This window comes from Eschrichtius robustus, chromosome 20 (genome assembly GCF_028021215.1).
Source record: "Eschrichtius robustus isolate mEscRob2 chromosome 20, mEscRob2.pri, whole genome shotgun sequence".
NCBI lineage: Eukaryota > Metazoa > Chordata > Mammalia > Artiodactyla > Eschrichtiidae > Eschrichtius > Eschrichtius robustus.
Genome location: NC_090843.1, coordinates 11543115 through 11565446, shown reverse-complemented (window position 1 = coordinate 11565446; position 22332 = coordinate 11543115). Strand labels below are relative to the sequence as shown.

At 50.8% G+C, this 22332-nt stretch overlaps 1 protein-coding gene across 2 annotated transcripts in view; it reads right to left on the bottom strand.

Annotated features, from left to right (window-relative positions):
* RPTOR (regulatory associated protein of MTOR complex 1) overlaps positions 1 to 22332 on the bottom strand; it is a 353634-nt gene that overhangs the window by 74286 nt on the left and 257016 nt on the right. For both annotated transcript variants that reach the window (XM_068529624.1, XM_068529625.1), the window contains exons 10-13: positions 15343 to 15418; positions 9217 to 9318; positions 2329 to 2412; positions 794 to 904 (exon numbers count right to left, since the gene is read on the bottom strand). In XM_068529624.1, the coding sequence (XP_068385725.1) occupies positions 794 to 904; positions 2329 to 2412; positions 9217 to 9318; positions 15343 to 15418 (373 nt within the window). The remainder of the gene's footprint in view (positions 1 to 793; positions 905 to 2328; positions 2413 to 9216; positions 9319 to 15342; positions 15419 to 22332) is intronic.

Genomic DNA, 22332 nt, shown 5'->3' with positions numbered 1-22332 from the left:
CCCTCCCTCTGGGCGTGAATTCCTGCAGCAGCGGCCTCGGTGGCCCCCTGCCACCTGGGTTAACATTATAATCTCCTTTACACTGAGGCACACAGATGCAGCCCTACCCACAAGATCTCTCCACTTTTTGAAGAGTCACCCTCGTGCCAGGCCTGTGTGCGGATTCCGGCCTCACAGCAGAGGGTTCTGTCCCCAGTGGACAGTGTCGAGGGCAGGGACGGCTGAGCTCTGCGACATCTATGGCCTTCAGCACAGGGCCTCTGAGTACAGGGCCTTGCCTAGGACTTCAAGCAGCGGACGTGTGACTGCAGACCCACAGGCATGAGGACAGGGGTGGGGAGGTGCCTACTGGGAGCAGAGCTGGAGACGTGGGCTGGGCTGTCATGGCTGAGAAGTGACTGCTAGTGCCGCGGCCTGAGCCTTACAGGTGACAGCCTGGGCCTCCACGGGACTGTTCCCAGGGTCGGGGTTGGGGAGGGAAAGCACTGGCTGGAGACAGGCGACTCATGGGGGGAGGCAGGGCCGAGCGTCAAGAAGGAAGCGGGCAGGGTCATTCGCTGGCTGGAGGGGTGGTTGTGAGTGAGGAGGGGGCAGCGCACAAGAGACAACAGGTGAGCCGAGGGCCAGCGCGACAGACCAGGACTGGGCCCGGGAGGAGCACAGCCTTTCCTGGGAGGGAGGGAGGCCATGGAAGGCGTGAGGCCGGGAGGAGGAGAATGGACAGTGGGGCCGGGCCCCCTGCCCTACTCTCAGCAGCTCTCCTGTTGTGGGGGGGGGGACAGACATTACTCACACTGTCCACGGCGAGGATCTTGGCCCAGATGAAGACAAGGAGAGGCCGCAGCTCCCTGGCTGAGCTCTGGAGCAGCTTCAGCACGTAGGGGAAAATACCCACAGACAAGGCCTGCGAGAGAGAGCACGTCAGCCCCGCGCCGGAGGGAGCAGAGCGCATAGCGTCCTCGGCACTAACGGAGCCGCACGGGGAAGGGTCGTGCCTCCCTCACCTCCCGTCCTTCTCCTAGAAGCGACCCAGGCCTGCCTGCTTGGGCTGCGCGAGCTCACGCAGCCCACAAGGTAAGAGACACGCCAGGCCTCCACCTGAGTCTACCTTTGGTGAGCTACCTACGGCCTCCCTGCTGGCACCTGGGAGTGTAAGAGGGCTAGCAAGGCCTGCTCGTGCATTCTTCCTAATTTTTAGGTTCTCCCTCTTCTCCTTCACGTTGAACTATCAATTATCGCTCTTGGTTGACAATACACAATGAAAAAACTTAAATATACATCAATGGAGATAAAATAATATGCTGAACTCCCATGTGCCCATCACTTGGCTTCAACGCCATCAACCGAAAAGGGCGTGGCGTCCTGGCTGGCCCTACCCACCGTCCTTTCCTGAGTGTTCTGAAGCACGTCTTAGGTATCGCATTGTGTCATTTGTAAACACTTAGTGTTTATCTCTAAAAAATAAGGTCCCTTTTATGAAAACATGACCACATACCATTACCACACCTAAAAAGATGAACAATTACAATTATTCTTTTTTTTTTTGGCCGCGCTGCACCGCGTGTGGGATCTTAGTCCCCTGACCGGGGATCGAACCTGCGCCCCCTGCACTGGAAGCAAGGAGTCTTAACCACTCGACTGCCAGGGAAGTCTCAACAATTATTCTTTAATAACATAAAATATTCAGTTCATGTAAAATTTCTAATTGTTTCATGAATATTAATTTTTCAAATTTTAACTTTCAAACTTTCATTTGCAAATAGAGCCCTATAAGGTCCAGACCCTGCACCTGGTGGTGGGTCTCCTGAATCCCCTTTTATCTCTAGGTCCCTCTTGATCTCTTTCCCTGGTGATTTATGTGTTGAAAAAATGGATCACTTTTGACTCTATTTTTGTCAGTGTTTTGAACGGCCGTTTCTACCCTCCTGTGAATAGAATGATAGAAAAGTGTTTCAGAGTTGTGCCTAAAACCACAGTGAAAGGACGGCGAGTGAGGCTTCGCCGGCTTCTCCCAGGAGAACACACGCCGCGTGTGGCCGGGGACTCAGCCCAGAGGCTGCCAGCTTCCTGGCCTGGCAGGGGTGAGCTCCTCCCTAGAGTGTCCCTAAAGGACACTTTCTGTTCTGCAAAGGTGAAGCCTAACAGCAGATGGGAAAGGGCCCCCCAACAATGTGACAACGAAGGTGCAAAGAGTGAGGTCCATGGGGGCCTTGCGGGCTTAACGGCCACCCCCACAGTCATCCTCGGCCGCATGGCCAAGGTCCCTTGATTCGTCAGACGGTGACGTGGAGTCTCGTGCCTCCCACTGCGGACACGGGAAGCACGCACCAGGCTCACCGCCCAGGGACCCAGGTCCAGAAATCTTCCCAGCAGGTCCAGGGCTCTCAGCCGGTGCACTTGGCTCAGCAGCACCTGGAAGGGAGAAGAGGCGGTGTCACCGCAACACCCCCTGCCCCGGAACACGGAGCCAGGATGAGCATCCCCGGGGGCTGTTCTCCCAGGTCAGCAGGTGCCCCTTTCTCTATGGCTCATGCTTTACACAGGCTGGGAATGCTCCATTTCTTCATGAACAGGTGAACTATGTGCACGCTGTAGGAACTACTAGAACAGACACTTTCTAACCGCATTTAAGAAAATATCCACTGATGACACTGGTCTATCCACTGCCAGACTGTTCTCTATGTACAACGTCCCGTTTGTTCTAAATTTGATAAGATACTATTGTGTTTCTCATGTCCTTTCTGACTAAATGATACCCCCTCACTCTCACTCCACATAGCTAGATACATCTGACCATTAACACTGCCAACAGCAGCACTGAACTTCTTTTCCGTAAATGTGCATAATTCATTTAAACAATCTCCGCATTGCTAGATACTTAAATTATTATCAAATTTTTGCTATTGTAAACAATGCTGTGATAAAAATCCTACCAGGTAGATCTCTGCACATTTACCTTTTTTTCCCCTTCCCCTAGGATAAACTTGAGAAGTAAAATTACAGGGTCAGAGCATACACACTTATATCACCAGATTGCCCTCCAGCTGAACCAACTTGCCCACCAAGCCTTGGCTGATTACCGGGCACCAGGACATGTTTGCTCCGGTGCTCACGGGTTACTTGGCCTTGGGCAAATAACTTCTCTGAACCTTAATTTCCTAATTCATAACACAAGACCCACCCACAAGAGTTCTATTAAATATCAAATTAAAAGCTACCAGGAAAATATTAGCCCATGTTACACTATTATTTGCCAACATGATAGGTAATAATAAAATGCTCTTTTAATCTGAATTTCTTTGATTACAAGTGAGGTTGAATATTTTTTCATAGGTTAATAGGCTATTTCTCTGGTAAACTGTCCATGCATGTCCTTCTTTTCCTACTTAAATGTTTGGCTTTTTCTTTTTGATATGAAAGGATTCTTCGTAAATTAAAAACAGCAACCTCTGCCACGTACTTTTCTCTTTTTTCCTGCGTTATATCAAAGTTTTAAACTTTAATGAAGTCATTTATATTGACTTTTCCCTCACGGTGTTTACCCAGAGGTCACATGAACAGAGTCCTGTGATGCAGAGCCCTTCTGCCCACCCCTGTTCCCAGCCACCCAAAGCATGTACAGGGCGCTTACTGTGTGTGGGCGCGGTGCTGGGCGCAACTGGGAACAGCAGGGCCCCCTCCCATCACCACCTGGCCCAGACACAGACATTCTGCAGCCACACTGCAATAACCATCGAACAGACAACTGGGGGCCACTCCCTACGCTGGGGGTCTGAAAGCTCTCACTCCCAGTGGGTGACGTGTGGGGTTCCTAGGTTCCAGGCAGAGGGGCTGGGAAAGTGTGGGCCTTCCCCAAGGAAGGGCAGGTGGCCAGTCTGATGGAGGAGGCTCCAGAACCAGCCGGACCTGCAGACCAAGCTAAGGGCTTCAGCTTTTCCTAAGAAGAGCAGCAGAGGGACCCGTCCAATGTGCTTGCTGCGGGCAATCGGCTGGCAGGAAGATGGAAGGAGGGGTGGGATGGGTGGACTTGACCGTGGCCATGACCGATGGGGAGAAACAGACTCCAAGACAGCTGGCGGGCGTGACCGACAAAGGCTGCTGGAGGAGGGGGAAGAGGGGTCAGGGAAAGGAGCCGCTGGAAGAGAAGATTTGGAATGAGGCAAGAGGAAAGAACAGACGGACAGGCCAGCCAGCCCGGGGTGGTCTGCAAGGGGGAAGCTGGGTAGAGAGACCGCCGAGGGAGGTGGGAGAGAAGGCGGGGAGGTTTTAACTGTGCGCCTGCTCCCGGGAGGTGAGGATCAGTAGTGGGACGTGTGAAGAGGACCCTCTGGCTGCAGGGATGTGGACCGCGGTGTAGGGACTGAACGGGGGTGAGGAAATGGCGCAGCCAGAGCAGTGGTTCAAGGGGCTACCCTCTGAGGGGTGAATACGGGTTGGCGGGAGGAGGGTGGGGAGCAGGGAGGGTCACCAGGTGGGGGACAGAGGAGGTGGCAGGAGATGCTGAGGGAGTGGAAAGAGGGGAGGGGGTCCCGGCAGCACGAGGCTCCTGAGGAGGGGTTCCCGGGTGGAGGGGGGAGGCTGGGGAGCTTCCCCAGGTGGATGCGCGGCCCGTGGCCGCAGAGGAGGCGAGAGTAGGTGTTCCCAGCCCGCGGGCAGCCCAGGGGTCAGGGAAGCGGAGCTGGCTGGGTTCAGCTGCTGGAATGTCATTTCCCACTGGTTTGGAGCCTGTTTCCACATCGCTATTTCGAGACGGATGATCGAGTGGTTCATTTTATGTTTGGAGAAGTTGAGGTTCTCTAATCAAGAAGCTGGGAGAGGTTATGTGGGGCTGCTCACAGGGGCCTATCTGAACGGGGCCTGATCCCTTTCCCATGTTTAACTCATGGGTTATCACGTGCCACTGCAGTGGAAAGACAGATCTGGAGGGCAAGGTTAGACGGCTGAAAGGCATGGGCTTTGGAGTCAAGCTGACCTGACTATCTCACTTCCTCACAGTGTGGCTTAAATCACAACCTCTGGACACTTCAGTTTCCTCATCAAGAAGAGTAGAGATAACATGTGACTTGGGCTTATTTTCAGAATCAAATGAGATGCAGCCTGTCTGGTACAACGCGGTCTGGTATGAGGAGTGTGATGAATGTTAGTCTCGGTGTCAGCATCCAGCTACAGGATGTCTCCATCTCTCAGAAGTGATTTGATTGACTATTTATTTATTTATTGCCGTGCTGTGCGGCTTGTGAGATCTTAGTTCCACCACCAGGGATTGAACCTGGGCCCTGGCAGTGAAAGCGCCGAGTCCTAACCACTGGACCACCAAGGAATTCCCTATTTGTTTTTAAAGAAAACGGAACTGCCGGAGGTTCAAGTCTCTAGAGACCCAGGGCTAGCAGAACCTTCCATTTACTAGGTTTGTGAAAGCAGGTGTAATTCCTCAAAAATCAAAGACATCAAACACATCTAACACTTGTAAAGATTCCGTTTACTGATTCCCTTTGTTATTTAAAACACTGTCAACGTGAATAAAGCTCTGTGTTTTCAAGTAAATAGCAGAGCACTTTGCAGTGGAAGAAATGGCAACTTGGGCCAAGAAACCTAACCACGCGTAGTTCGCATTGCTTGTTTCTCATGTGCACTGACCAGCAGTAAGAGGTCTCCATTACAAAGTCTTATTTACAGATGGCAAAAGTAAAAGGGAAACCATCACCATCACTACTGCAATGCGATCTTTCCTGACTCTGTTGTCCGTGTTGACGAAACACACATTAAAGCATCAATACACAGCCCACTTGTCTCAGAGACTCAAGACCCTCAGCAATGCAGGGTTTTGTGCTGTGGGTATTGATGTTTCACTGGAAAATAAACAGCATCAATAACAAGTCCTAGGGAAAATGTCAAGTATTGGTTTTTCTAAACGTTATCGCTTCCTCTGATTCCTTCTGTTGATTTACATTTTTAAAAAATTGAGGCCCAACATAAATTAAAATTACTTTTTAAAAAAAGGACTGGCTTTTGTTTGTATTTGTACTTAAAAAAAAAAAAAAATTCCTGTTTCAGTGTGCCTCAGACCCCGGGGAAATTACAGAGATAAATGTTGGTAAACTAAATGAGTTAATGGGATTTCTTTCTGTCTGTGGCAACCCAAACTGAAGATTAATCATGGTGATACAAATACCCAAACTAAAACAGAGCTGCTAGGGCAACAACCTTTCATTTGCCTTGTGCACAAAAAACGCACTCAGGCTTCTGCGCTGAGACTGCTGGATAGAGCTGCTTCTTAAAAACCAGATTCTCAAGCTCCAGTCCTGGCCTGGTGGACCCAGGAATCTGATGATCAGAGATTCTGGAGCCACTGATGAATATAATATGTGTAATAATAACATCCCAGTTATTATCCTGATGCCACCTAATAATAATCCTGTACTTTCAGACCAAAAATTCTATTTGTAAATAAAATGATGCCATGAAAGCAAACAGGGTTTCCTAATGAAATGCCCACACTGACTTGTAGTATCTGTGTAAAGGTAATAACACGGAATCCTGTAAAATTTCTCTCTTCCCTCTCTTTTCCACAACATTGATTCCTCCTTCTCTGCCTGGGGCTTCTTTGCACATGGGCCACTAAGGGAGTGCAGACAGTAATGCTGAGGTCCAGGCAGGGCCACCAGACCAGGAGACCACGGGGCCAGGCCTTGCAGTGTGGCAGGGCTCAAGAATCTTCCTTCCCATCCTTTCTGTTGATTTGTATTTTTAAAAGGTGAAAAAGGACATTAGGACTGGGCAGGAAAAGCGTACGTTCATGCTTACATCTACATGAGAGGCTGCAAATCAGCCCAAGGAGACAGTTCATTTTACCCCGATGGTCCTCAGTTAATGCCTCTGAGTTTTCGGAGGGAGAAAACGCTCTCTGGCAGTGGAAAAAGTAGCAGGCAGTGGAAAAAGTAGCAGGGATTAGAAAAGCTGTGACGTCTCTGTATTAAAATTCTCTTTCCCTTCAGCAACACTTCCTGACTCGCCAAGGCACTGGGGATAATTTATGGATAATGGGGCCCAGGTTCTGGCAAAATAACTGAATTAATGAGAAAGAAGCCAACACCGCGGGCTACCCCAAATGAAGTAAGCTCTCCTTTGCATTGTGTTGGGTTTTCTTGTTAAGTGCAGGTTCCTGCACTGATCCAGGTGGGACACAGCCCAGACAGACCCCCCCATCAGAATGATGAGGAACCTATGGTTTACGTTCGTCTGAAAGATCGCACAGAAGATGCCCCTTTCTTTTCTTTCAGAGTCATTCCCTCATTTTGGCATCAGGAAGTTGGGTCTTCTCTTTCCCTGAGGGCATGTGGGTTGTAAATGGGACATTAAAGAAAAAGTCAATAGGAGGCCATTTACAACAGGATTGTTTGCCAGGCAGGATTCAGTGCTGGGCATCTTGCCCCTGCTTGGAAAGGACCGGATTTTATCTATCACATTATTGAAATAATAGGAAGGTCGGTGGAGGCTGGCCACAGTCTCCTCTCATGAAAATTCGGATGACCCTAGGAGCTGGGGAGCATGGCAACCAACCGGCCACCGCTGTCCCACAGCCCTGCCTGTCAGCCTTCCACTCGCTGCCTGAGAACTCGCGGGCTCCTGCCAAATGGCGAGTTTTCTTTGTTGCGTTGTTATTGTTGCTTTTTGTTTTGTTTTGAAAATTTGTTTATTGCTCACCTTGCAAACTCAAGATAGTCAAACTAATCTAGAAACACACATGAGGAATACTAATAATTTCTGCATTCTTTTCACAATGTCAGAAAATAAGCAGTCATAAGACAGAAAAAGCACCAAAATATCTCCAGGGAAGGATCCTGGCCAACACCCTGTGCCCACGTAATTATCAAGCCGTGAGGACAAGGCTGTGTGGTGGCATTTCCACAACCGCACACACTGCTCTCACTGCTCTGCTGCCTGGGTCCCGACACACAGTTCTGAGCCAGATGAGACCTCAGTTCTGTCGCAGGCACCTTCCCAGCCCACCATGCGGTCAGCACAGAGCGGGAGAGCAGACCATGCAGGGAGGGGGCCCGCCACGCTCCAGGTGGGACAGGGATCAGCCGTTCACCTATTTTTCAAACTGTCCTCGGCAGCGGGAGACGCTCAGAGAGCGCGTCTGGCCCAGTGAAGATGAATGGTACTTCTGCGAGACGTGGTCAGCAGCCTGGTGAGAAAGTGGGGCCCTCCTGGGGGGAGGCAAGGCCTCGTCCTCGGGCAGGTGAGGCAAAGCAACCTAATCAGCTTTCTGGGGGGAAGGTGATGGTTTTCCCAGCCAGCTCTCAGAATTTAAGACCCTACTTCCTAACTGGACACGGATGTAAATTCCCACCCCCTCCTGCTGCGGGCACGGCCCCTCCCACAACCGTCCACAGTTCTCATCCAAGTTCAACCGCTGCATCCCCACTGCACACAATCTCTTCCAGGGCCTAAAGTGAATTATTAGGCCTTGGTGTCTACACGGACAGTGGTTTTAAATCTCATTTGACACTGTCTCAGAGCAAAACAGCTTTGCTTATGTCATGACCTGGTCCTTACACCTGCCCCATAAATATACATTAACTGAAACAAAAGTTCTGTGAAAACTTCCTAAACTTCCTGCTTGTGATGAATTTTGGTATTTTGCCATCTCATTACCCAAAACTTAGCTGGGTGAGACCCACAGAACTGATCTCCCAAACCACTCGTGGGGCACCAGGTGCCGCGTGAACACTGACACAGGCCACACGGGTGACTGCGCTTGACGGCACAGCCAGAGAGTGCAACAGCCCACAGCTACCGCGGGGCACAGCCCCCTGGAAGTGAGCAACCCACAGGTGCCGGGAGTGGTGCCCACGACCTGCGTGTGTAATTTGCTCAGGCTCTCCCATTTTCTCCGCAGTTGATTTGCATCTCATGTCCTTCCAAAGAGAACGGGCACTGATGCCAGAGCCGTGCTGGAACGGAGCTCGCTGGCAGCAGCACGGGGGGTAGAGGGGAGGGCAGCTGACAACAGCCCAGATCAGTGTTTAACTGCGGGGGAGAGGCTTCAGTGACTTCGCCAGGCGAGCCCGGGAGACAAGGAGGCATTAGCTCCAAAGCAGGAGGGCTGTCACACACCAGCACACTCAGCCCCAATAAACTAGTCCCTTCCCGGGCGGCTGCGGAGTTTTCTAGCTCCCTCATCAATCTGGCCTACCTGGAGACACTCACCTGTAAGACAATGGGAAGCTGCTCAGGTGGGTTCCTGTTCTCCACGCCCATCGTGAGCCACACCTGGAAGGCGGTCAGCTGCTCAGCAAAGAAGGGGCTGTGCTGTGGGATGAGCAGAGGATTAGTCAGGGGCCCTCCTTCTTCACCTGGCTCTGCCTTTACACACCGCCCCCACCATCGATTCAGCCGTGTGTCTTTGTGAGGCCCCGACTCCACTCGGCCACCACCATCCAGGTAAGGGGACACAGGGCCGGGCCATAGCAGAGGAGGTGGTGAGACATGGTCAGACCAGGATGTTTCACACGGCAGAGCCAGAGGCTGCATGGACAGACTGGGTTTGGGTAAGAGAGGGTTGCAGTAAGGTTAATGCCGGGGCTTGGGCCTAAACACCCGGAAGTGGGGTCCCAAGACCTGAGGCGGGAAGACTGAAAGAGGAGCACGTTTGGGAGGAGCACGTGGGGAACTCAGCCTGGACACGCTGAGTTTAAGGTGCCTACTGGACACCCGACCGAGACATCAGGGGGACGATGGCCTACATGAGCCCGCAGTCCAGGAGACGGGTCTGGGCTGGAGAGACAGATCTAGTTAAAAGTTAAGTGAGAAACAGAGGGGACCCTGGGCTGAGCCCTGGAGTCCCGCAAGAGTGAGAGGCCAAGGAGATGGAGACACAAGGGCAAGGCCAGCAGAGGGGGATCAGGAGTGGGTGGTGGCCAGGATGCCAGGGAGGAGTGTTTTAGGGAGAGGACATGGTCGGCACCTTCCATGACTGTAGAGGGTCAGGCAGGACCAAGGTCCAGAGCTGATGGTGACAAGAAGGGCCCTGGAGACCATTAAGGATGTAACAGGAGGGCCCTGGTAGTGGGCAGAAGCACAACCGGACTGGGTTCAAACAGAAGAAAAGATGATTCAGAGACTCAAGAATAGACAGTTCTTTGCAGGAATCTGGCTGCAAAGGGGAAGGAGAGACATGGTGGGGGCGGGGGCAGGAAATTGGATGGGATCACGTGAATAGAAATTTCTTTTTAAAGGTGGGAGAATAAGGGCGTATTTGTAAGAGGGGGAAACTGCTGATGAAGGAGGGAGGTGCTGGGCGAGGGCCTTGGTGAGTGGACGTCTGGCGCACAGGTTGGGGGCACACTGCTGGGAGCGGGAGATGCAACACAGACGGGCCGGGATGCAGGACAAGGGCCAACGTGGCAGGACTTACGGAGGATCCCTCTATCGCTCCTGTCTCTCAGCAAGGTGGGAAAAGGAGGTGCTGTGGATGGAGGGGAGAGCGAGCGGAGAGGAAACGGGAAGGAATGAAGGAGATGTGTCCGGGCAGCCCGCCGGGCAGCGTTTAAGGCCCCTGGAGGGTAGTGACCGCAGCAGGTCACAGCGGGCTTCCCCAGCCTGGCAGTGGGGGTGCGGAGGGTGGCTTGTCCTCACGCAGGCACTGCGGAGGGGATGCCTTTAGTGGAGCTGACGAGGACGAGGGAAACTGCAGAAGTAGCGGCTCAGGTAGGAGGGGGCCCAGGCTGTCAGAAGGAGGTCCGGGAACTGAGAGACCAAGCAGTAGGACTGCTGGGTTTTCTGTCTTACATAGGCATTTCCACTTAATATGCAGCTCTGCTGTCCCTGAGCTCCAAACAAAGAATTCCAAATCTCTGTCTCTGGCCCACTCCTCTCTGTCCCACTCTGTCTCCCCAGGGGGAAAGCAGGTGTCTGTGTAAGGAAGGGTGGGTGGGAAGGCAGGGATGCGGGCTGTGACCCCAGGTTCCTGCACATGTGGAAGTGTGCGCATAGAGCCCTCCAAGCCATGGGCAGGGCTCCGGCACAGCTGCAAGCCAGACCAGGCGTGTTCCCGCCGCACCTTCCACAGAGGGGCCTGGTGGTCAGAGCCATGGTGCCCCTTGTACAGAAGTCAGTGTTGCGTGAGAATTCGGCCGAGGACTTTCACACTTAGGAATGCACGTTCTTGCAAAGTCAGTGTACGTGAAGTTAATCAAATTTGGAAGGCAACTTGGGGATTGGGATGGAGCCCCCAAAGTGATTTTCCTGTTTTTAAGTGTGAGTTATTCACAAATTGGTTTAAAAACAATAATCTTGTTAAATGCTCCCTCCCCAGCTGTACTGAGTGAGGGGGACCTTCAGTCTGGGAGGGGAAGTCGGGAAACTCAGATAATTCCACCTCCCCCCATTTCCTTCACTTAGTTTTGCCTTATGGATGCAAACACGCTGCTCATTGCTGAAGAAGCTGCTCCGTCCCGAATGACAAACATTCCTGATCTTTTCACCTAAAGCTGACAAAGAGGGAAAAGCCTTTGCCATCCAAGTATGCTGTGAGGTTTGTCATGCTTCTTAAAGCCACGGGGAAGATGACAAATCAGATCAGCCCCCCACCATAAGCGTGGTTCAGCATTTTAAGCAACACTTCACAGAACAGCTCAAGAGTTGCCCCGTGAGCGCCTGAGATTATTCACAGAGTTGATGTTTTGGGCCAAATCTTCATGATTACCTCCCGGAAATACTGTGTAGATTCTTGGGGGGGAAGAAGCAGAACCCAGGATGAGTGTTCTGGAGGAGAGCTCACAGGCCGTGGGCAGAGGCTCTGAGTCATGTGGCCATGTGGCCTGGGCCTCCTGGGACGATTCTGACGCCAGGTGGTCGACCCTGTGGTCAGCCCACGTGTCAGATGGGCTGGGGGGTCTGAAAACAGGCGCCAAGCGCAAAGGACTAAGAGCAGAAAGGCCAGCTCTGGGCACAAAGAGCCACGCCTGACCCTGGGGGCCAATCCACCGTGACTTGTGAGGTCACTGTGGGGAGGAGGAGAGCCAGTTCATCTCAACACAGTCCTGCTCTTCTCACCTGCCATCCCCAGTCCAAACACACTTATTTCGGCTGTTTCACAGTAAGTAAAGACTTCTTAAAGGGATACCAAAAGCCCTAACCATAAAAGAAAAAACATTGGTAAATTGGATATGATAAAACAAGAAACTTTTGTTCATCAAGTAAAAACATTAAAAAAGTGAAAATGAAGTCTGCAGAATGAAGAAAGATATTCACAATGTGTGACAAAGGATTTGTATTCAGAATATAAATAGAACCACTATAAATCGATAAGAAACAGATAACACAAAAGAAAAATGATCAAATGACTCTAACAGGCAATTTATAAAAGAGGATAGTCAAAAAGCCAATAAAAACACGAAACAGGGCTCACTCAACTCTATTAACCATCAGGGAAATACAAGATAAAATCTCAATGAAATACCTTTACATAATGAACCAGAATAGCCAAAAGGAAAAAAAAAAAAGGTGGAAAACATCAAGTATTGATGAGGACATGGAACAACTAAAACTCTCATACATCGTGGGAAGGACTGAAAATTGACTCACACCCACTTTGGAAAACTGTCCGGCAGTTTGTACTGAAACTGAAAATATGCACACCTGGCGACCAGAAATCCTACTCCTCGTGTGCACACCTAACACTAACGCACCAGAGCACGAGGAATTAGCAGTACCTGGCCACACCCACCCACTCGCCTCAAGCACAAAATTTAGGGGGGCACCAAAAAACACAGTAATTGAGATTAAAAAACACCTTAACGCAATATTTAAGCAAATAAAAATTAATGTAAAAATCTATAATGAACAAAATATCAAAATTTCATAGAAAGACAGGCCCAGCATGACTGATTTCTCCTTCTGTCTCAGGCTCCAGCGTCTCGGCTGGGCAGTGGCCAGCACAGATCGTGAGGTGCATGGGATGGACCATGACCTTTGGGGTTTCCGCACTGTGATAGGAGTGAGCTGCAACTGAATGGAGCAAACTTGGCATTGAGTGGAGGCAGCCAGACACAAGGATTCTATTTACCCAAGTACAAACCCCTCAGGGCAGCACACACCCTGGCGGAGGTGGTGGCCAGAGCGGGAGGGGCCTCGGGGGACCGCTGATGGTCTGAGTGGGTGCTGGTTACGCGAGTGCGCTCAACTTGTAAATTCACCAAGCTGCACGTTACGATGCCTGCAATCTTCTGTGTGTATGTTATGCTTCCAAAAGAATGAAAACTAAATAAAACAGCTAGTGTGTGGCCTCCATCAAGTACCCCTCCCAGTGACAATTTGGTGAGATTATTCCCAGAGGCAGAATCCTGAATCTAGTAGATGAGAAACGAAGCTGAAGACGCTTGAAAGGAGGCCTGGCACTGGAGGGAGGGGTGAGGACACAGAACCGTGGGACTTTATCTGAGAGGTGTGCAGCTCCGACCCTTTGACGGTACAAAGGAACACCAGGCACAGAGCACAAAAAAGCCTGAGTTGAACGAGGTCCCCGAACACGTTTGTGGCGACAGGCCCTGTCCCTGTGGAGGTGGAGCGTGTGAGGAGCAGGAGGCCAGGACTGTTCCCCACGGAGACTTGTCCCTGCCTCAGGGTTTAGGGTCTCCCAGGCAATGCCAAACACATAGGTGAGAGCCAAGTGAAGGCCCTGCCGGCGCCCACTTCAGGGTTCAAGATGCAAGGCCGGCTTCGACTCCCTTGTAAGTACGTTAAAGGAAAGGTGGGTGGAGAGCGGCGAGCTGCTGGAGCAGGCACCGCAAGTGCTGGAGGAGAACCCAGCAGTGGGCACACGGCCGCTCGATGCAGAATTCTTCCAACTTTGCCGTAGGTTTGAAAATGTTCATAATAAAATGGGAAAAAAATTCAAGCAATGAAGGAGGAAAGATAAGATAAAATAGAGACGGAGGGCCTCATAGCCCAGTTACCCCAGTCTCGGGGGGCATCGAAATCACCTGAGCTAACACACATGCATACAACGCTCCCCCCCGCCACAGACATGCACACACGTACACACATGTACACGGACACACAACCCACAGAGAACACACACACTCATACCCCATAGATATACGCAGGCACACAAATATACATGCACGTACACCCCCCACAGAAATACATATGTACACACACACACACACACACACACACACACACACACACACACGCACGCACCCAGGCCCCTGACTCAGTAAGGTTGAAAGCTTCCCTGACGGTCGTGATGTGCACTGAAAGTTAAAAACCTCCGCAGTGACACGTGGGTGCCTCTGGCCACAGTCAGGGCTTTGTGAATACACCAAGGGTCAAGAACCCTTGCGTCCAGCACGTACCACGTGCCAGGCTCCGTCCTCCAGTCCTCATGTGCTCCTTGAATTGGATACAACTATAGTTCCCGTTTTAAAACAAGGAAACTGAAGCACCAGGGGGCTAAGCTGCCCACTGTGGTCTCTCCAATGGGGCCCGGAGACAACGGTGTGGGGAGAAAAGGCCAGTGACTCCGATCTCCAAGCCCCACCCTCCAACCCGTCCCCTCAGTGGACAGCTTGGAGCCACCTGCTTCCTCCCGGCTCCCCCCACCACTCCCCCCAGTCCCGAACACCTGCCCGGTCCCTTGGAGGGTCAGATGGGGGATCTAACTGTGCTCTAACTTGATGGGTGGCTTTTCTCTTTTCTCAAGGGTTACTTGAGGGAAGGGACCGGGTCTCACCCACGTGCACCCAGATGTGGTGCCTGATGCACAGCAAACGCTCATCAAATGAACAAATCTTGAATGAAAACAGGAGGGGCTGTATGTGCAGGGGACGCAACAGGGGGTTCTTGGTGAGCTGCTGTAACGACCCCCAGGGGGGTGGGGGGAGAGTCGATTTGCCTGCCTCAGGAGCCACAAGTGAAACAACATTAACTCAAGGATGACCAGACCACCACCTAGGAAAGTACATGGGGACCAGACATCCCCTCAGGGCCAAGCCTCAGCCTTAGAGGCTTTACCTGGCCACTGGGCAGCAGGGCCGCAAGTCGAGAGCGTCTGTTCATGGTAAAAAGGCTGAGAACCTGGGATCAGGCAGTGCGCATCAAGAAAAGCAGACCTATGACAGCAACACTGTAGAGAAGATGTTTTTAAGAGCTGACCATTTCATAATCTAACTTTAACCCCTGGTTGGTGCAATCTTTTAAGCTTCTGGATAATGCATCTTCTCCCAGGTGGGTGAGGGCTGTCTCTGACACCCGAGCAGGGGCTCTGCAGACCAGGTGGCCAGAGAAGCAGCTGCCACAGTGGACCATGTAGGATGCCCTGGGAGGACTCACCCGAAATGCCGTGCCTTCTTCGATGATGGTCGGCAGCTGGGAGAGACAAATGTCGACAGCCAGGTCCCAGGCTTGCCTGGGGAGAGAGCAGAGAGGAACCCACAAAGCATCACTGACGGGCTCACCCAGAGGGACCCGACAGCAGAGCAGCCCGTGGGTGGCTGAGTCGGGGCAGAGCCGCTGGTGAAGGGCACAGGAGGTGAGGAACTCTCAGCTAGCTAAAGCCGTTTTCTTTATGACAGCTTTTCTCTTCAAATTGAAAGGAGAAAAAGCTCAGGAAAAATAAAGAGACTTGTCCACTTTCTAACGCAGTTTCTGCCCCCAACTTGAGCCCACCTAGTGCGGCAGCCTGCCCACGCTGATGGCAGCTGGGGCACTGGGTGACCGGACCATGGCAGCATCACACACAAACCTGCCATGAAAGGCCGTGGTCAGGCCAAGGCGCTTCACCAGAGATGGGCCAGGTGGGGCTGGGAGAAAGGGTCCGCCTCGGCCCACCCACTGCCAGGCCCCTGCACCCCTCTGTGGGTGGTCGGCACCTGTGCCCAACACAAACCACTTGGGACAAGACAGGTGGTGCTCTGTACGCTGGGGATGCAGCAGCCTCTTTGATGAGTAGCCCTGGCCACCTTCTCCAACTTCCTGTGGCGCCGGACCCAGCTCCGCACGCTTACAAGATGTGCAAGACGAGGTGGTGCCGACTGGGTCATGGTGTCACCTCCCCAGGGTCAGTTTCACCACCTGTGAGGCAGGCTAAAGATCGTGTCTCCCACACAGGGTCCCATGAAGGCCTCAGAGGGTGGCTGACATGGAGGGACACACACAGAGGCCTGCTATTTCCTGGCAACGTTTAACACCGATTCTAAACTGGACACAAATGATCCTCTTACTTTCTCTGTGGTCCCAGATCCAAGTGCGGATTCCCAAGGATATAAAGATTTTCTCACTCTGACCCCCCCTTTCTTTTAGAAACATGCTCCTCGTAGAAAGAAAGTGATGGTCAGAACAAGGGGTTTAGTTTCCGGTATTGCAATCTCTTCCCAGCGCAATTTCCTGACACGCTCAAGGATTCCATGTTAGGTTTATTTAGACTAATAACTGCCTGTTTGTGTGCAAGAGGCACCTTTTCATGGGTCTTCATAAAGGATCAAAACAAGAATGAAAAATGAAAACATGCAGAAAAACAGTAAAAATGTAAGATGAACAAAAGACTAGAGAACTCTTTTTCATTTTTCAAATATGTGGAATATATTTCTTTTTTCCCAGACTGGCCCCTTCTACACAAGCACGCCCTTCCCCCACCAATCTAATTAAGAGGCAATCAGGAGATAATCAAAAGTTCCTCAAAGTGCGGGCAATAAATAGCTCCCATATGCTCAATAAGTGCCCAGACTGCAGGCGAAATGGTTATTCTGCAGCATTGAGGGAGACACTTACTCTCTGTTAAGACAGAAGTCAAGTCAGTTATTGCAATTAAGCTCTATAAAGATTCCTTGAATTTAATCAAATAAAAAGTTTTAACCTCAAGAGTTAGAAGAAAGTGTCCACCAGTTGGGGGGAGGTGACGTGGGCAGAGGGGGTCCAGGGCAGCTGGTGGTCTTGCTACAGCAGCTACACAGTGGGCACCCTGAAACTGCACCTTCTGTAAAGCTGGCTTCTGTGCCCTCTTTCAGAACCATCTCCTCAAAATCACGAGGCAAGAAGAATTATAACCCATTAAAGACGTCCCTGCTGGGGTGTCCTAGACAGAGTATCAGAGGAACTAGGCTGCCCTGGCGAGACCTACTACTGCCGCCTCAGTCCTTTCCAAGGAGCGAAACAAAACCTGACGCAGCTGCAGCGGGGCCTGGGCGCAAATCTTCTGAGAAGTGTGGCCCGTTGGGCCTGCCGGCTCCCCAGGGTTGGCCCCCACCTGGGTCCAATCACTCAGTGAGGTCGAGTCCCACCAGCCAGAAAAGCAGCTCAGAGGAGACTGCTGGCTTGAAAGGAAGCCCCGGAGGAGGGACTCGCCTGTGTCACCGGGAGCAAGGCAGGGCCATGACTGGAGGGGCACAGCTGTCTAAGTGAGAGGGGACAAGGGACTTTGTTCAAGGCACCGAGGAGGACAGGAGGAAAGGAGAGGGCGTGGGAGAACACCTAAGACCTACTGGACACCGAGGGGCCAAACAGACTGCCAGCCAGCAGTGAGGCTGCAGCGAGCCCCAGGCCGAGGCCGGGAGAGAGCAGCAGGCTGGCACTGGGCTAGCCGGCTTCCCTCTGGGGCCTGTGGTCGTTGATTCTGTACAAAAGGAAAGGGTCAGGTTGGGGACCTCAGTTCCCATCAAGCCCTAGATCACATGGCAGCCTTTTCAGCAGCACGACGGTACCCTCTGCTGAGCATTTACTCAGTTGGTTAAAAGTGGCTACATTTTCTAGGGTAAAATCAAAACGAACTTGGAGTCTTAATTTGGGATTCTCACTAAGGAAAAGTGGGAAAGCAAGTCCTGTAAAACCTTGAGCCGTGGCGCCCAGGCGAGCATGGAACTTGGGAGATGTCCACGTTCGCACTTCCCACAGCCCCTGTGACCAGCCGCACAGGCTGCGCCCCCAGGGAGGGAGGATCCCGGGCCTCCCCACCCCGAGGCGCAGACCAGCCGGGCTCTGAGCCGTGGGCTGCTGATGAATCACGGCCTGGAGAACGTGCCATCCAGGCAAGAGCTCGGGTTTTCAGGAAACGGGCCTAAGATGGCAGGCACCCAAGGAGTGGGCCGGGAGGACAGCCTTCCAAGAGCGCCCGGCTCCATCTGCACTGATCAGTCAGCCAGCCAGGCTCGCTCGATGGGAAGGAACGCACAGGTTATTACCACGGAGAAATGCAAGGTTTCAGGACCTGCTGAAATTGAAAGTGAAGGCAAACGGCTCCCTGATGGCTTTGCATCAAAAATTAAACAGAAGCCGGGTGCTGAGCATTTCATCATTGGCACCCCCGCCTGAAACAAAGTGTGAATGTGTATGACTTTGTGTTTTAACCTCAATTTTTGTTAGGCTTTGTTCCCGTCCTCCCCCTGCTGAAAATTCAACCTTTCCATCACCACCCAAGGAATATAGTAACTAGATGGTAAATTATTTATTCCAAATGCTCTTTCCGACTACCTTGGCTGTGCACTCCCTGGGGACGTACAAACTTTCGTCTATTTACGAGACGGGAGAAAGAGCTATGGGCATTGCTGTTGAGTGTTTCATCACCCGAATGAGCTCTGCTGAAAGCCCACGGCAACGCTTCACGGGCAAGGAGCCCATGCGGCGCCTCGGACCTCAGGGGCGGCTGGCAAACCTGAGTGCAGGCGAGCATGACCTTCCAGGTTTCCGGGCCTCACATTCTCCTGCCTTTGCATCTGAGCCCACTGCCTGTTCCCTCCGCTCTCCCACCTCCCCTAAGGACAGGACTTTGAGCTGGACACCTGCCACCCAGGACAGAGACCACATCCCCAGCCTCCCTAGACCAGGCACCACACACGGCCGCGGGGAAGAGCGGAGATCCGTGTCCCTCCCGTGAGCCACTCAGCTACACAGGAAAGAGGAACAAATCCCCATTTGTAAAGCCACTGGATCTGGTGTTACCAACTGATATTCCAACCACTACCTTTAACTACCCCCAGGGGAGGAGGGAAAACATGTGGCAGTCTTTCCATCTTAACCAAGTCAGTGGCCCTCAACGTGGCTGCATGCCCTATACAGCTGCCTGACCCAGTGTTTATACCAAGTATTTCTGGTCTCTGACTTGGCATGAGACAATTCTGCATGATGTCGTAAAGAAATAAAGGTTATCACCCACCCTGAGTAGTTTTCTCCTCCCTAGATCTACAACATGGTAGCACGGTCCAATCAGAGGGCCGTGTTAAATGTGGCGGCTGGACACAATACCAGGACCCCACATAGTCTGACCCTGAGTCTGTGTCTGCAGTGACACGAGGGCCACGTGCAAGGGCGTGACGCCCACCTGGAAACGCACAGTGTGTCCAGGCTGGGTCGCCAGTGCTTGATACTCAATAAATACTCAGGCATGATTTCATACCTTTTTAGAAAGGCTTTTTATGTTCTTTACAAGGCCTCCCAGTGTCCTGTGCATAGTGAGTATGCAACTACTTGTTAAATTATCCCTGCAACTGTTGTTTCAGTAACAATCCCGTTTGCTGTACATTTGCTGTACAGTAACAAATATGGGACGAGTCTAATGCATGTGAATGATTTCCAACTCAGGATTTTAATGAGTTCTTTCTACAACATTTAAAAAATACCAAATGAGATCAAGTGCAGGTACTAAACCTCAGGGAATTCTACTAGTTACATTTTTTTTCATGCAAAGAAGCACACAATGATTCTTCTGTCTCCAGTTTTGCATTTTTGACAAGGGAGACTTCAATCTTAATAACTTAATTTTAAAAAATAGCTTTTAGTGTTTCAAAGGCTTAAAACATCTACATGTAGATTTTTAATTACAAAAGTAATATCTACCAACTTTTAAAAGGGAGCATTCTCATTCCAATCCTCCTGTCCTGATATTAGCACCATTAGCATCTTGTTATAATTCTATCCAGCCCTTTTCCCATGCATAACAGAGAGGTAATTATACTGCTGATACAGTCTGGTGTTCTGTTTTTGTCATTTAACATATATTTTGTATAATAATAAATAATCTTCACAAACAAAGTTTTAAGATGGCTTACATTTTTTCAAATATATGTATCTCAATTACATCCGCATTCTGTTAGGTACTGAGATTCTCCCCGGTTTCCCCTTTTATAGCTAATATTCTGACAAACGGCATTCTTTTTCAAAGCCTCTCTGACTGTCTCACCAGTCCCGTTCCTTGGTTCTTCCTCAGCAACCTGCTTAGTCCCTCTCCTGAGCTGGAATGGGTGGATGCAAAGTGACAGGGCAGCAGGGGCTGGAGTGAAGCGGGAGATGTCAGGTTCCAACAATGCCGGCTGGGAATGTGCTGGTCCAGGCTGGGTCAGGGGTCAGGCCGCCCCCCTGTCCAGGGCTGTGATCCCCAGAGCCCTCCCTCACAGCATCCTAATGCTGACCCCCACCTCTGAGTCCGCTTCCCAAAGAACCCAACGTGCAACAACCAGGATTCGCCTAAAAGGGAGCGGGGAGGGTATCAGGCCACAGACAGTGCGCTTTGCAGGATGGAGGGACTAGATTGTACTCAAGTCTTCAGGGTGCATATCAGCTGCAGAGGGGCCCTGGAATGCGCAGGGAGGTTGGAACCAGGGAAGTAGAAAGACCCCAAGGGTGCATGTATGACTGCTAGCAATTCCATGCGCCCCGGGATACCCGGGAGGCTTTCCACATGTTTATCTGGGTCTCTGTGGGTTGCTGTGTTAGCTCACGTTTCTCTGTACAACAAATAAATACAAATGAGGATTTGTTTTATGAGATTCATGGAGAGCTAAACTCGCAGGCAAGAGGGCCATATTCCTAGTTTTAGAGGAGGGCATGGAAAGGTATCAGTAACAGAGACGGGAGGGATTATGAGACGCTGCTGTTAGACTTTGGACCTTATATTAAACAGCACTTATACAAATCCCAGAATTCAGAAATGTTCTAAGAGGCCAATACTAGAGAAAGATCTGTGGGATGATGAAGAGAGACAGGTGTGACTGTTCCGCACCGGCCATCTCTGCATGCTTCCTCCCTGGGTCCCCTTCTCCTGCTGTCATGTTCCCTGTCTGTTCTGTCTGCTCTCTGCTCAGGCTGTGCTCCTTACTCTCTTCTCCGGGACAACACGTTGTTTTTTACTCTTTGCAGCTGAGCACATCTTAGAGGAGGCAGTTTTATATCTAGAGAAACATGCACAAGAAGGAAGACTGTCCCATGGACTTGGTGGGGTGGGCAGATGGAGGGAAGGACATAGGCCGCTTCTCGCTAAAAGCTGGCGCCTCGCGTCCACCCTGTATTTCCTCCTCCTGGGGGGAATTGCTTGGCCAGTGGCCCCAGTCACCCAGGAGGCCGTTCACACTGGGCAGCTGGTGTGATGCCCTTTTCCTGTGGCTTAACTAGTTTTCCATCCATGACTAGTCGCAGCACTGACCCTGTTCAGCTCTTTTTTCTTTTTCTTTCCTTTTCAATAATAGATGTTTTATAAAAACCTGGTTCAGAAAAAATAGGATTTAAGGCATCACTTTACTTAAAGGATAAGGCTGTTTTGAGGATCTCCTCCTTCAGAAATGTGGGTTTTCTTTCTAATTATTTATCCTAAGCATGAGAGAGGCTTTTCAACCCCACCTCCCCAGTTCTAATCTTCATGGAGTGAAGGAAACTGAGTCTGCTGTCCTGCCACTCTGTTCACACAGGATCTAAACTGCTGCACAGAGACTCTTCGTGCGGTCTACTCCTATTTCTCTGTTTCTCCATAACTTGTTCTCTAGTTTATTCTATAAGCTCTTCCAAAGGATATGGATGAGGCATGTTTTAACTTGATTTCTGTTCATAGTCTGGTGCTTGGCCAGCATAGTGCATCTTGATTTATCTCACAGATAAGAATGTTAATTCCTGATTTTCCTTGAGTGGATGAGAGGAGGTGAGTTTACCACCTTCTTCTTAGTTCTCTGGGTTTACAGAGTCGGGGGAAAGTGGTCATGCACATACTAAAAAAAAAAAAAAAAATCACTACCCAAAATAAACCTGACCATGAAAATACACCATAGAATGGTTTTTAGGGCTAAACTTAAGTGAATTACTCTTTTTAAATATTTTGTATTAGGATTTCTCTCTGGATATAACTAAGACACATTTTCCTTTGCTACTGCCCCATTTTAGTACTTCCTCAAATTCTGCTTGTGTCACAAAAGCAAGGAAACAGGAAGAAACCAAACGCCTTCAGATATAATGTCTAGATTCAAAACAATTTCCATTATTACTGCTGTTATCATACTGTACTTACTACTAGCAGTAGTGTAAGGAGCAGTAATCCAGTTTTTTTTTTTTTTGTTTTTGTTTTAAATA